Source organism: Equus quagga, chromosome 10 (assembly GCF_021613505.1).
Source record: "Equus quagga isolate Etosha38 chromosome 10, UCLA_HA_Equagga_1.0, whole genome shotgun sequence".
Classification (NCBI taxonomy): Eukaryota; Metazoa; Chordata; class Mammalia; order Perissodactyla; family Equidae; genus Equus; species Equus quagga.
This window is the reverse complement of record NC_060276.1, coordinates 83,855,094-83,868,905: the sequence shown is the minus strand read 5'-3', so window position 1 is coordinate 83,868,905 and position 13,812 is coordinate 83,855,094. Positions and strand designations below refer to the sequence as shown.

The following is a 13,812-nucleotide window of genomic DNA, read 5'->3' as shown; positions in this document are numbered from 1 at the left end:
GACTGGCCCTAAGCTAACATATGTTGCTAATCTTCCTCTTTTTGCTTGAGGAAGACTGTTGCTGAGCTAACATCTGTGACAATCTTCCTCTATTTTATGTGGGACGCCGCCACAGCGTGGCTTGACGAGCAGTGCTAGGTCTGCACCCTGGATCCGAACCAGCAAACTCTGGGCTGTCGAAGCAGAGCACGTGAACTTAACCACTACGCCACCAGGACAAGAATCAGTTTCTCTGGCAGCCTCAGGAAAGTAATGCCTGTGTGCCTTTGGAACTGATTGGTTATCTACCATTCTCTATGACTGATTATGCAATTTATTCACTCCAAAAACTTAAACTCCACATTTAGCATATCTGTATTAAATATTATGAAATCCTGTATCTAGAATCTGACTTCATTATAACAGTGATAGAAATATGCCTTTTAAAAAGTTTTATTTATTGAAAAGGTAGTACATCCACATACTATAATTTTCAAAAGTTATCAAAGGGTATACAATTGTCTCCCTCCCAATTCCATCCTCCCAGCCACCCACTTCCCCTTCCCTTTCCCAGAGGTATTCAGGGTTCCCAGCTTCTCGTGTATCCTTCCCCAGATAGTTTGTGCATATACACTCAACTATGTACTTACTATTGGTTCTCCTTTTTAGATACAAATGGTAGCATATTATATTCATTATCCTGCACCTTGCTTTTCTCGCCTAATAATGTATGCTGGAGACCATCCCACATCACTACACAAATGGTGTCCAAGTTCTCTTTATATATTTATGCATTTTTGTCTACCTAGGAGTTTGCTGTATGAATGTACCAGGATTTCAGGAACCAGATCCCTGGTGGTGTCATTTGGACAGCTTTCCACCTTTTGTTTTTATAAACAGTGGATCAGTGAATCCCTCTGTGTTCGTCATTCTGTACATGCATGAGTATATACATTCCTAGAAGGGGGACTGCTGGCTCACAAGCCATGTGCATTCATGGTTTTGATTACTTTGGAATCATTCCACTTTGAATAGTTTTTTCTGGACTTGATGTTTTCTGGAGGTTCATGTGGTAGAAGAAACAGGGGCCGCATTCTGGGCAGATCAGAGTTTTTCTTACAACTGGGATTTTTTTTTTCCATTTGGTAGTCGTTTCAACTTGACATCTCCCACGTCAGCAAACAGGGGCAGCTGTAGGGTCCTTCACAAGGAGCACTCCCTTCTCTTGCCCTAGCCCCCGCCAACTGCTCCTCCTGTGAGCACAAGCTACTTTCTGCAAGTACGGCTTGTCCGAGTGATTCCTTGTCGAAGCCCCTGCCTGTCTCTTCTCAGACCCCAAATGGGTCCAGGAGACCTCCTACCTCCCAGCAGCCCATGCCCTCTGGTACTGCTGTTGTGTATGTGTATAGTCTTGCCCTCAGGGTATAGCCTGAACCCCAGCTAAGACTCCTTCCCAGTCCCGTCTCACATCTGCAGCCATGAGAGTTCTCTCTGTTCTGAGTCTCCTGTGCTGGTACTTGAGTTCCTCTGCCTCTGGCAGCCCTCTCATCAGGGTTTCAGCTCTCTTCTAATTTTGTCAGAGATTACACTTCTGCTGCTTTTTCCCCCTGTAGCTTTTGGGTGAAGCCTGAGATGAAAAGAAAAGGCTGATTTTACTCCCCATATTTAAACCAGAAGTCAGAACATACTTTTAAAATGTTAATTAAATCAACAAAGCTTTCCTTCAGTGTATGTAACAGGCACTGTCGATTTACTCTCTAGTGTGCAATGAGCTTTGACTTTCGGGTGTGGCCTTTCCCATGGGCCTTCTTTCCTGTATGTGTTCTCTGATGTACAATAAGGTTTGATTTTTGGGTAAAGGCTTTCCCACATTCTGCACACTTATAGGGTTTCTCTCCGGTATGAGTTCTCTGGTGTACTGTGAATGTTGATTTTTCTCTGAAAGCTTTGCCACACTCAGTGCATGCATAGGGTTTCTCTCCTGTGTGTGTTCTCTGATGTATTATGAGCTGTGACTTCTGGCTAAAAGCTTTCCAACATACAGGACATTCATAGGGTTTCTCTCCTGTATGAATTCGCTGGTGTATAATGAGCTTTGACTTTTCTCTGAAGGCTTTGCCACATTCATTACATTTATAGGGTTTTTCTTCTGTATGAGTTCTTTGATGTATAATGAGATATGATTTCTGGGAAAATGCTTTTTCACATTCATTGCACTCATAGGGCTTCTCCCCTGTATGACCTCTCTGGTGTAGCATGAGATAGGATTTCTGAGAGAACGCTTTCTCACATTCATTACATTCAAAAGGTTTCTCTCCTGAATGAGTTCTCTGATGTACACCGAGGTTTGACTTTTGGGTGAAAGTTTTTCCACACACATCACATTCATAGGGTTTCTCTCCTGTATGAGTTCTCTGATGCACAATGAGGGTTGACTTCTCATTGAAAGACTTCCCACATTCAGCACATTTATGAGGTTTCTCTCCCGTATGAGTTCTTTGATGTATAATGAGAGTTGACTTATCACTGAAAGTTTTCTTACACTCATTACATTCATGGGGTTTCTTCCCTGTATGAGTACTATGATGTATAATTAGATCAAGCTTCTGTATGAAAGATTCCCCACATTTAGTGCATTCGTAAGTCTTCTCTCCTGTGTGCGTTTTCTGATGGACAATGAGGTTTGACTTCTGAGTGAAGGCTTTTCCGCATTCATTACATTCATAAGGTTTCTCTCCTGTGTGAGTCCTGTAATGAATGATGACAGTTGACTTTTCTCTGAAGGCTTTTCCACATTCCGGACACTCAAAGGGTCGCTCTCCTGTATGAGTTCTCAGGTGTATGATGAGCTGAGATTTTTGGCTAAAGGCTTTTCCACATTCAGTACATCCAAAGGGTTTCTCTCCCGTATGAGTTCTCCAATGTACAATGAGGTGTGACTTCTTGCTAAAGGTTTTCCTACATGCAGTACATTCAAAGGGCTTCTCTCCATTTTTAATCCTCTGATGTAGACTAAGACCTTTCTTTCGCCTGAGGGCCTTTCCACACTCTTTATATCCATAGGGTTTCACTCCAGGAGTTGTTTTCTCGTACTCAGTATGGAAGAATAATTTTGCACATCCGTTATCATGTTTCTTTCCTACAGAGCTTCTACTAAATAAGTCTAAATTATCTACCATATTATTTCCAAATGACTCATATTTATGGGGTCTTTGTATTGAAACGACAAGGTTTGTACTCAGGTGAAGTGTGCTTCCAAATTCATTATAGTCATGGTCACTCTTGGTGGTAACTGTTTTCTCATCAGGGAATCCAACTTGCATCAAGATACATTTATCTTCATCATCCTGGTGCTGTCTCTCAATCTGTTCATCAACTTGGCAGGCTTCTTCTAGAAAGAAGTACAGTAAACCATTTTTATACTTTAACATTATAGAATGGACCTTCTTTAGAAATGCCATGCCATATGAAAGCTGTTACTATTATCTCATTTTATCAGAGTTCCTGGAGAGAGAATCTTGACCATCGAATCCTGTTCTTTTACTAAACTCCCACCTGCTAGCCTTTGTGTTACCAAGAACAATCTCACCCTGACGCCTCAGTCTTTCTTACCTCCACTTCTGCATTATCTCTGATTTCCATCAACTCTGAGGACCTTATCACCCCTTACCTTCATTTATCATATGAACTCTTAACTGTACCTGACTTATACTATTTCCACCTAGGTAGAAATGCAACTGTGTGAATTGTGGACTCAAATCTTACAAGAATCCTGAATCCACATTCTCAGTAAATGAGAGAAAGATGTAGAATAATTAGTCTTACAAAACAAAGAAAAACCTAAAGATCTTTGCCCAATCTGGATTCACTTTTCTATCCATCTAAGCTTGCATTCACAGTTCTTCGACACCACCTTCTGCACCTGTCTACACTATTTCCACTGACAACTATGTCTCTTATTAACTCCAAACCCTTCCGCATGTTCCACCACCGACATACCCCAGTCCTCCACATTTTGCTCTATTCAGAATATAGAAAACTTTCAAGAGGCAGTTCAGTCTTTTCAAAAAAGTTTACCCTGCTCTTGCTCTATAACTAATTTTTATTATCTTCTAAAGTAGTTGGTCATCTGTACCACTCATTTAGAAAATTAAAATTGCAAAGTGTTGCCTTTAATATACCACATTTCATCAATTGCAAGATGTATATTAGTCCACATTTTAACATATCTGAATCCAGATGCACCTTACAATCAATGACATGTCAAAAATTAACTGGTGGCAATTTTTCTTTCTTAGTGGTGTGTCTTAAATCCACGGTATCTTCAAGTTCATAAAATATGGTAAATACTTTTTGCACATATACTGAATTTTTATCCTTTTTTGTAGTTTACTCTTCTTCTCACTTCTCCCTAAAGTTTTATATGAAAATATTCAACCATACAGAAAAGTTGAAAAAAGAGTACAATAACTACTCATATTACCACTTAGATTTAATAAGGATAACATTTACAATAGTAATACTGAATTTTAAAATGGATCATGCATCTGTGGTTTCTCTTCTTATTACTTCCTTTCTTTGGATAGTAAAGCACTAGTTCTAAACTAGGAGTGAAAATCAGAGTCACAGGAAAAGCTTTTACAAAATGCATTTGGTGGGACCCAAGCTCCACCAAGGACCTACTGAATCTGGACTTCGTTGGGTAGTAAGAAGCAGCGTAGCAGGCGTGCTAGGCTCATGGGCTCTCTAGCCCAGGATCAAATCCTGCCTCAGCCTTTCACTTGCTCTGCGACCTTAGGCAGGTAATCTAACCTTTTTGTATCTTTTTTTATTTTTTTTTTTTTTAAAGATTTTTTTTTTTTTTTTTTTCTTTTTCTCCCCAAAGCCCCCCGGTACATAGTTGTGCATTCTTCTTTGTGGGTTCCTCTAGTTGTGGCATGTGGGACGCTGCCTCAGCGTGGTCTGACGAGCAGTGCCATGTCCGCGCCCAGGATTCGAACCAACGAAACACTGGGCCGCCTGCAGCGGAGCGCGCGAACTTAACCGCTCGGCCACGGGGCCAGCCCCTAACCTTTTTGTATCTTACTCTCCCACCTGGAAAACATGAATTCTAACAGTGCCCACCCAAATGTTTATTAATGGGATCCACTTACTTATAACAGGGTATACATGACACATAGCAAGTACTTTCAAACGTTTACTAGAACAATTACTACATTACTACTACTACAACAATGACAACAACTACTACTATTATGATTATTAGGAGCCACTACTATAAAAAGAAGTAAGGAATATCTCAATATGTTTACCATGTCCTTGAATATTAAGTGAAAAAAAGAAGATGAATAAAACTATGCATAGTAGGCTAACATTTTTCTAAGGAAGGAAACAAATATAGAGATATATATTTATATAGGCTCATAGTGTAAAAAACAATGGAAAGATAAACCTTTAAATTTTCATAAGTGGTTACCTTTGGGGGGAGGAAGGGAGTGGGATGGACAGGGGATGAAGCTGGACTTCTTAAATATACGTTGTTTTCGAGATTTGACTTTGGAACAAAGTAAATATTTTATAAATATTTCATATAATCATAAAGTAAAATTCAATATAAAAGGATCCCCTAATAATATTAAATACCCCTTCATCTGTATGTCCTAACAACCATGCTGAAAAGTCTTGATTCTCAACGGCACCAACATGATTACTGCAATTGATTCCACCCACTATACACATTCAGCAGTCTCAGAACAATACTAACAGTACTACCATCAGATATAAGATTAGGAAATTAACAATCTTTAGGTCTAGAATTTGATTTGGAAATATCAATTTGAATACATGATGTATTTTCTCTTAAAAATCTTTTTTTATATAGTTCCTAGCTCGGTCAATGGAAAGGCCTAGAAACAATTCCCTAATATCGAAATTGTGGTCTCAAAACATTATTTACCACTACAAAGAACCAGGGCTCCTCAGAGAAATGGCTGATTCCAGGTCAGAGACAGGAAATATATAAAATGAGCCTGGAACTCTTGTAACACCAGAAAGTAAAGAAGCTATCAAAGACTCAGGAAGCACTTTGAAGAGGTTTCCACTGGCCAGAGATGGGGCAGTGTGATTCATAATAAGGATAAGGCAATGGATTAAAACAGAAAAATGTTTAAAGTCATAAGTCCATAAGTGATACTCAAAAAAAGACATACTGGTCACCTTTGAATGATGCTACAAAACCAACTCATTATTTTGAAAACTGGTAAATAAATGGAAAAACATATATAACTCATATGTTTACTATGTACCTATTCTGTACAATATGTAACTCATATGTAACTAACATCTAACCAAATAATAGATGGAGGGCAATCCCTCTTTATAGAAATATTCCAGCTAATAACAAAGAAGGAATGACAGAATTAGAATATCACCACTTTGCAACCATTAATTAATTAATGGATCTAAGCAATCATCACCAATGACTCATAACATAGAAAAAAGAGACAACCACGCATTACAATGCCTCCTGATGGAAGTATGTTACACCAGCTAGGAAATGATCTTGCTAAAAGAAAAAAATAAAACCCTGAATGTGATGAAGCTTTGAGATCTAACTACCAATTTACAAGAAAAAGAGGGGACAGAGGAATATGTCAGATACCACCATGGGGTACTTATGAGCTAAATCCAGAATGCAGAAAACTAATGGCATGATTCAGTTTCTTAAAAAAATACAAGGGAGGGGCCGGCCCCGTGGCTGAGTGGTTAAGTTTGCGTGCTCTGCTTCAGTGGCCCAGGGTTTCTCGGGTTCGGATCCTGGGCACGGACATGGCACTGCTAATCAAGCCACGCTGAGGCGGCATCCCACATGCCACAACTAGAAGGACCCACAACTAAAACTATACAACTATGTACCAGGGGGCTTTGGGGAGAAAAAGGAAAAATAAAATCTTTAAAAAAAAATACAAGGGGAAAAAGACAGATGGAGGGGAATCATCTGTCGATTCTAAGAAACAAGGACCCGAGTAGCTACGAGCACACCCAGCACCGAGTCCTCATTTCCCAGCACCATTCCTCACTAAAGGGACTGGGGATCCTGGGAGAAGCTGCTGATTCCAGCTCTGAAATGCAGAAAGTACACTGTGAACCCGCCAGAAAGTGCTCAAAGAATGATGGGGACATGTCAAAAGACAGAGGAGTCAGCTGAAGGGACTCCTACTAGCAAACTGAAGACAATTTGAACATCAAAATGAATAACAACAGTAGACAGGAACGGATTATAACACACTGAAAAATAAAAACCTATGTGCCTATGCTGATACTAAAATTAATTAATTAATGCAGATAGGACGAGGGAGAGTTCTTTACAGAAGAGCGCCAACTTACAAATGTAGAAGGAATGATAGAAAATTTACCATTTTTACCAACTATCTTAGTAATAATTAATTCAGGCAAGAATCATCAGTGAATGTTAAAAGCTACTGGGTAAAAATTTTGGAGGAACAGGATATTCACACAGTTTAGCAGTTCCACAAAATGTTAAACACACAGTTATAACGTGGTCCAACAATTCCACTCCTATGTATGTACTCAAAAGAAATGAAAACATACATCACCACAAAAACTTCTACATGAATGTTCATAGCAGTATTATCTGTAATAGCCAAAAAGTGGAAAGAAACTAAATGTCTATCAACAGATGAACAGATAAAGAAAATGTGTTAACAAAATGGATAAACAAAATTATATCCATGCTACAAAATTATATACATGCTACAATATGGATGAACCTTGAAAACATGCCAAGTGAAAGAAACCAGACATAGAAGGCCACATTTTGTATGGTTCATTTATATGAAATGTCCAGAATGGGCAAATCCACAGACACAGAAAGTAGACTAGTGGCTGCCAGGGGCTGGAGGAAGGAGGGAATGGAGAGTGACTGATAAGGCATAGGGGTCTCTTTTTAGGGGTAATGATAACGTTCTAGAATTAGATAGTGGTGATGGTTGCACAACTCTGTGAATATACTAAAAATCACTGAATTTGTATACTTCAAAAGAATGAATTGTATGGTATGTGAATTATATCTCAATAAAGCTATTTTTAAAAAGAGATAAGATGTTTTAGGAGAGCAAATCTGATGGGACTATCTAAGCTAAATGGAAGCAGGTAGTCTAATCTGGACTTAGAACATTAGCGTCTAGGCCTGTGACTAATGCAGCCTGGCTTCAGATACGGCAGTGAGAAATGGGGCAGGGCTGGGGGACAAGGGGATTGGCATTTACACGACACTTATATACCGCGAAAAGGAGCTGTGCAGAAACTTGTGGGTGAGCACCACTTAAGGAGAATGGTCTGGAAGATGTGGGACAGGGGGAGAGGGTGTCAGCCTTATGTCTGAGGTGTTCATGTCCCTGTCCTCCAACAGCATCAAAGGGCCATGACCTTTCCAAGATACTCCTGAAAGCCCTTTCAGAGACCCTCAGCCTTGACTGACAAGCTGGGACCTCATGTCCCCATAGCTTGGGTCAATCCACTTACCTGGAAAGCTCCAAACTGGGATTTTTCCTTCTGCTGGGCACGGCTCTTCCACCTCCAATTTGAGGATGAGGTCTGGTTTGGTAACCTGCTGCCCTGCTAATGAGAAATGACAGCGATACCTCCTTGGTCTTCAGAGCCTCCGAGAAAGAGGAAGGGGGAGTTTGGGACAGCACAAGGGACCTGTCACTTGACACAGTAGCAAGTCAAACCATTTCACCTGGGTTTTGAGCTCACAAACACCCTGACAGGAAAGCAAAGGGGGAAAAGGAACTTTAACCTCTGGAATTCAATGTCAAACTCTTTAAGCAGTTCAGAAACTTGTGAGTTCCGAAATTGAGAAAGGAAAGGCCCTCTATCAGACACAATAATAATAAACAGCGCAATTACCTGAGGGAGCCATTCTTACCCACGGAGACCACGTTGCTATAGGTCTCCAGCATCACATCTCTGTATAAGGTCCTCTGTGGAGGGTTCAGGTACTGCCACTCCTCCTGGGTGAAATCCACAGCGACGTCCTCAAATGTTAGAAGTCCCTGTAATTGCACATGCCTTTTATTCTAAAATGCTGACCACTGGGTGATGAGGATTTCTGATTGAGTTCCCAGTTCACGATGATGACTTAACACAGGATGCCTACTTTGTGGGAAAATCACGAATCATAACAGAAAAACTATTCCATTAAGTAATAGAATATGTAAGACAATGTGGTATTAGCACAAGGATAGACAAATAGTCCAGTAGAACTAAAAAGAGAATCCAAATATGTATGGACACCTGAGTTATGACAAAGCTGGCATTGCAAAGCATGGGGAGAGGATGAGGATGGGTTCAAATAAATGTGGATGGGTTACTGGATATCTATATGGGAAAAATGACATTTAACCCCTAACTCTCACCATACACAAAACTCAGCTACAGGTAAATTATAAATCTAATGTGAAAGGTAACACACACATACACACACATTAAAAAAAGACTTACAACTAGGATATACAACTATGTAGTGGAGCTTTGGGGAGAAAAAAAGAAAGGTAACACAATAAAGTGTCTAGAATATAATATAGGAAAATGTTTCCATAGTCTTGGGGTACGGAAAGAATTCTAAAACAAGACGTGAAAAGCACTACTCAAAAAGAAAAGACTTATAAATGTTACAAGATTAAAAGTACAAGAGAGGCCAGCCCCATGGCCAAGTGGTTAAGTTCGTGCACTCTGCTTCAGTGGCCTCGGGTTTCGCCAGTTCAGATCCTGGGCACGGACCTAGCACAGCTCATCAAGCCATGCTGAGGCGGCATTCCACACAGCAGAACCAGAAGGACCTACAACTAGAATATACAACTATGTACTGGGGGGCGCTTTGGGGAGAAGAAGACGACAAAAAGAAAAAGATTGGCAACAGATGCTAGCTCAGGGCCAATCTTGAAAAAAAAAGTACAACAGTAAAAAGGCAAGCTATAGATGAGGAGATTATCTGCAACATTCACAAGTGGTAAAGGGATCTGATCTGGAACCTATAAAATAACCCGTACAAATCAATAAGAAATATACAGACAACAGAGAAAAATAGAGAAGAGATGTGAAGAGGTACTTCACTACAAAGAAAATCCAAATGACGAATGAACATAAGAGAATGCACTCAACCTCATTACATTCAGGTAACCACTGAAATGTACTCAACCCCCTTACTCAACCCACTCAGGTAAGTGAAAATTTAAGCCACACGGGGACACCACTATGCGTCTACCAGAAAAGTTATAATTAAGCAGATCAAAATACCATAAGATTGTGCTGAAATGGGAACTCTCACACACTGCTAGTAGGAATATAAACTGGTATAACTGCTTGAGGAAACAGTTTGGGCATTATTTACTGAAGTTAATGATTTGCATACACTATGACCCAGCAATTCTACTCTTAGGTACACACCTTAGAGAAAATCATGCACATGTGCTCTAGAAAACAATTTCTAATAGTAAATGGTGGAAAAAATCCAAATGCCCCTCAACAACACAATGGGTAAATTGTGGCACAGTCATTCAATGGAATACTGTGCGGTGATGAAGATGAATGAACTACAACTGCATATCCAACAGAGATGATTCTCACAGATGTACTGATGAGTAAAAGAATCCAGATCAAAAGAGTACATACTGCGTGATTCTATCTATACATAGTAAGGGAACCAGCAAGGCCAATCGTTGCAATGACGTTAGAAGTCAGGAGAGTGATTACCTTCAGGGGTGGTATTGACTGGGAGAGGGCATCAGTGGGCATTTGGAGGTCTTAATTATGTTCTGATGTTGACCTGGGGTGGCTACAGGGTGTATTCACTTTGTGGTAATTCATCAAGCTGTACACTTATAAACTGCACTTCATGTATGTTATAATTAAATGTACTTTATATCTTTCTACTTAAAAATTATTTTCAACAGAAGTGCAAAGGCAATTCAATGGAAAATGGGAGTTCTGAATTTCAACAAACGGTGCTGGAACAATTGGATAGCCATATGCAGGAAAAAAAAAGAACTTCAACGCATACCACCAAAATATATAAAAATTAACTCAAGTTGGATCACAGACCTAAATGTAAAATCTAAACCTATAGGGGTTGGCCCCGTGGCCGAGTGGTTGGGTTCGCGCGCTCCGCTGCAGGCGGCCCAGTGTTTCGTTGGTTCGAATCCTGGGTGCGGACATGGCACTGCTCATCAGACCACGCTGAGGCAGCATCCCACATGCCACAACTAGAAGGACCCACAACAAAGAATATACAACTATGTACCGGGGGGCTTTGGGGAGGAAAAGGAAAAAATAAAATCTTTAAAAAAAAAATCTAAACCTATAAAATTCCTAAGAGAAAATCTTTTTAACCTTAGGTTAGCCAAATATTTCTTAGATGTGACACCAAAATTCAAAAGACACTGTTAAGAGAACAAAAAGCCACGAATGGAAGAAAATATTTACAAATCACATATCCAGCAAAGAAGTTGTATTGAGAATATATAAAGAACTCTGAAAACTAAAAAACAAAAAAAGGTAAAAGAGAGATACTTCACCAAAGGAAATATACAAATGGCAAATAAGCACATACAAAGATGCCCAACATCATTAGCCAAGAGGAAACTGCAAATTAAAACCACAATGAGATACCACAACACACCTATTAGAATGGGAAAAAAACCTGCTGGTGAGGGTGTGGGACAACCGCAACTCTCGTGTATCACAGGCAGCAACGCAAAATGGCACAGCCACTTTGGAAAACAGTTTTCCAGTTTCTTATGAAATTAAGCATCTACTCCCATACAACCCTGCAATCCCACTCACAGGTGTATTTACTCAAGTGGAATGAAAACTTATATAAACCCCCAAATCTGTACACGAACACTTATATAGCAGCTATATTTGTAATCACCCAAATCTGGAAACAACCCAAATGGTGTCCAACCACTGAAGAGAGAAACAAACTGGAATCCATACAGTGTGATGCTACTCAGCAATAAAAATGAAAGGACGAATGATACAGGCAACAGCATGATGCACCTCAGATGCATTACGCTAAGTCAAAGAAGCTAGATTCAAAAAGCTACATACTGTATGATTCCATTTATACGACATTATGGGAAAGGCAAAACTATAGAAACCAAAAGTATATCAGTGACCACCAGGGCCCAGGGTGCAGCAAGGGACTGACTACAAAGGGGAAGTATTGGGAGGCGACAGAACTGTTCTCTATCTTCATTGTGGTCGTGGTCACCTACTGTACGAGTTTGTCAGAACTTGCAGAACTGTACGCTAAAGAGGGTCTGTTTTACTGTATACAAATTATATCTTGTTTTTATTAAAAAAATTTTTTTAAATAAAAGTTTTTTTATTTAAAAAAAATTAAGGAGTTTCTAGTTAATCTAGAATAACTGCATCTGTGTAAATCCAAATCTCGCCACATATCCTCCAAGACTATACAGATCAACATGAAGAACAAATAAAACCACACGTAACCTACACCTGCACTATAACTTGTAATAGAATATGGAGACTACTACAAATTTCTAATTACCTACGAGTAAAACACAAATACCAATTTCCAGCTCAGCTTGCCTTCAAACTACTGCTGTAAACCTTTCTGGAGTGTGAGAAGGGTCTGAAAAAACAGTCAAGCGAACAGAAGAGGGGAGCAGAGAGCCTAAGGATAAGCTCAAATCATGCTTAGAAAGAGAAAATCTGCCGTAAGTATGAAAATACTGACAAACTGGCCAGATCTAACAGAGCACCAGCTATAGGAAAGATGTGTAGGACCCAAGGTGGCAGTCACAAAAAAACATTGCCTCTGAGGGAGCAGAGGATAAAAAGCAGCGAGGAAAAACCATTTGGAGATTGGGTAGTGAAGGGAAAAAACTAGAGGGAAGTTCAGGGTCACGTAAGACAAAGAATGACCAAAACAAATGAAAACAAGTGGGAGCATGCACAGTGGCGCTCCATAGTGCCCAGAGCGTCAGCCATTAAGGAAATTGCACTTTGCCTCACTGAGAAAAGAGGGTGCTCTTGAACTGAGAATCATGCAAGCCACCCCAACCTCCAACACTGTCCTCAAAACAAACAGATGCAAACGGTCTGGATCCAGTCAAAGCTTTGTCAGGAATAACAGAAAATGAGAAAATATTTCAGGTGATGAGAAATTCACCCCCCACAATGACGTCAGCAAAATGACAGAGTAGGCAGCTCCAAGCTCTCATCCTCCCCCCAGAAACATCAAAAAACAAGCAGAAACTGTCAGAACCAACTTAGTCAGAACTCTGGAAAACAGTCAAAGGTTTGCAGCAATAAAGCGAACATGCAAACAAGAAAAAGGCAACCTAAAGATGGTGGGTCAGCCAGCCCTGACGGCCTAGTGGTCAAAGTTCAGTGCTCTGACCCTTTCAGTGGCCCGGGTTTGGTGCCCGGGTGTGCAACCACACCACTCGGCTGTCGGTAGCCATGCTGTGGTGGCATCCCACATAGAAGAACTAGAAGGACTTACAACTAGGATATACATCCGTGTACTGGGGCTTTGGGGAGGGAAAAAAAGAGAGGAAGACTGGCAACAGATGTTAGCTCTGGGTGAATCCTTCCCTACAAAAAAAAAAAAAAAAGACGGGCCGGCTCCGTGGCCGAGTGGTTAAGTTTGCGCACTCTGCTGCAGCGGCCCCGGGTTTGGATCCTGGGTGCGGACATGGCACTGCTCGTCAGGCCACGTTGAGGTGGCGTCCCACATCCCACAACTAGAAGGACATGCAACTAAGATATACAACTGTGTAC

The 13,812-nt window shown here is 40.4% G+C and overlaps 1 protein-coding gene across 9 annotated transcripts in view; it reads right to left on the bottom strand.

The window, feature by feature from the left end:
* Positions 1-422: 422 nt before the first annotated feature.
* ZNF182 (zinc finger protein 182) overlaps positions 423-13,812 on the bottom strand; it is a 22,378-nt gene continuing 8,988 nt past the window's right edge. For 2 of the 9 annotated variants that reach the window (XM_046672978.1, XM_046672977.1), the window contains 4 exons: positions 8,930-9,056; positions 8,524-8,619; positions 5,456-5,533; positions 423-3,370 (listed from right to left, as the gene is read on the bottom strand). In XM_046672978.1, the coding sequence (XP_046528934.1) occupies positions 1,737-3,370; positions 5,456-5,533; positions 8,524-8,619; positions 8,930-9,056 (1,935 nt within the window). In that variant the 3' untranslated portion in view covers positions 423-1,736. Of the gene's footprint in view, positions 3,371-5,455; positions 5,534-8,523; positions 9,073-13,812 lie in introns of all 9 variants that reach the window. The other 7 variants (XM_046672984.1, XM_046672979.1, XM_046672980.1 and 4 more) reach the window with 7 other exon arrangements.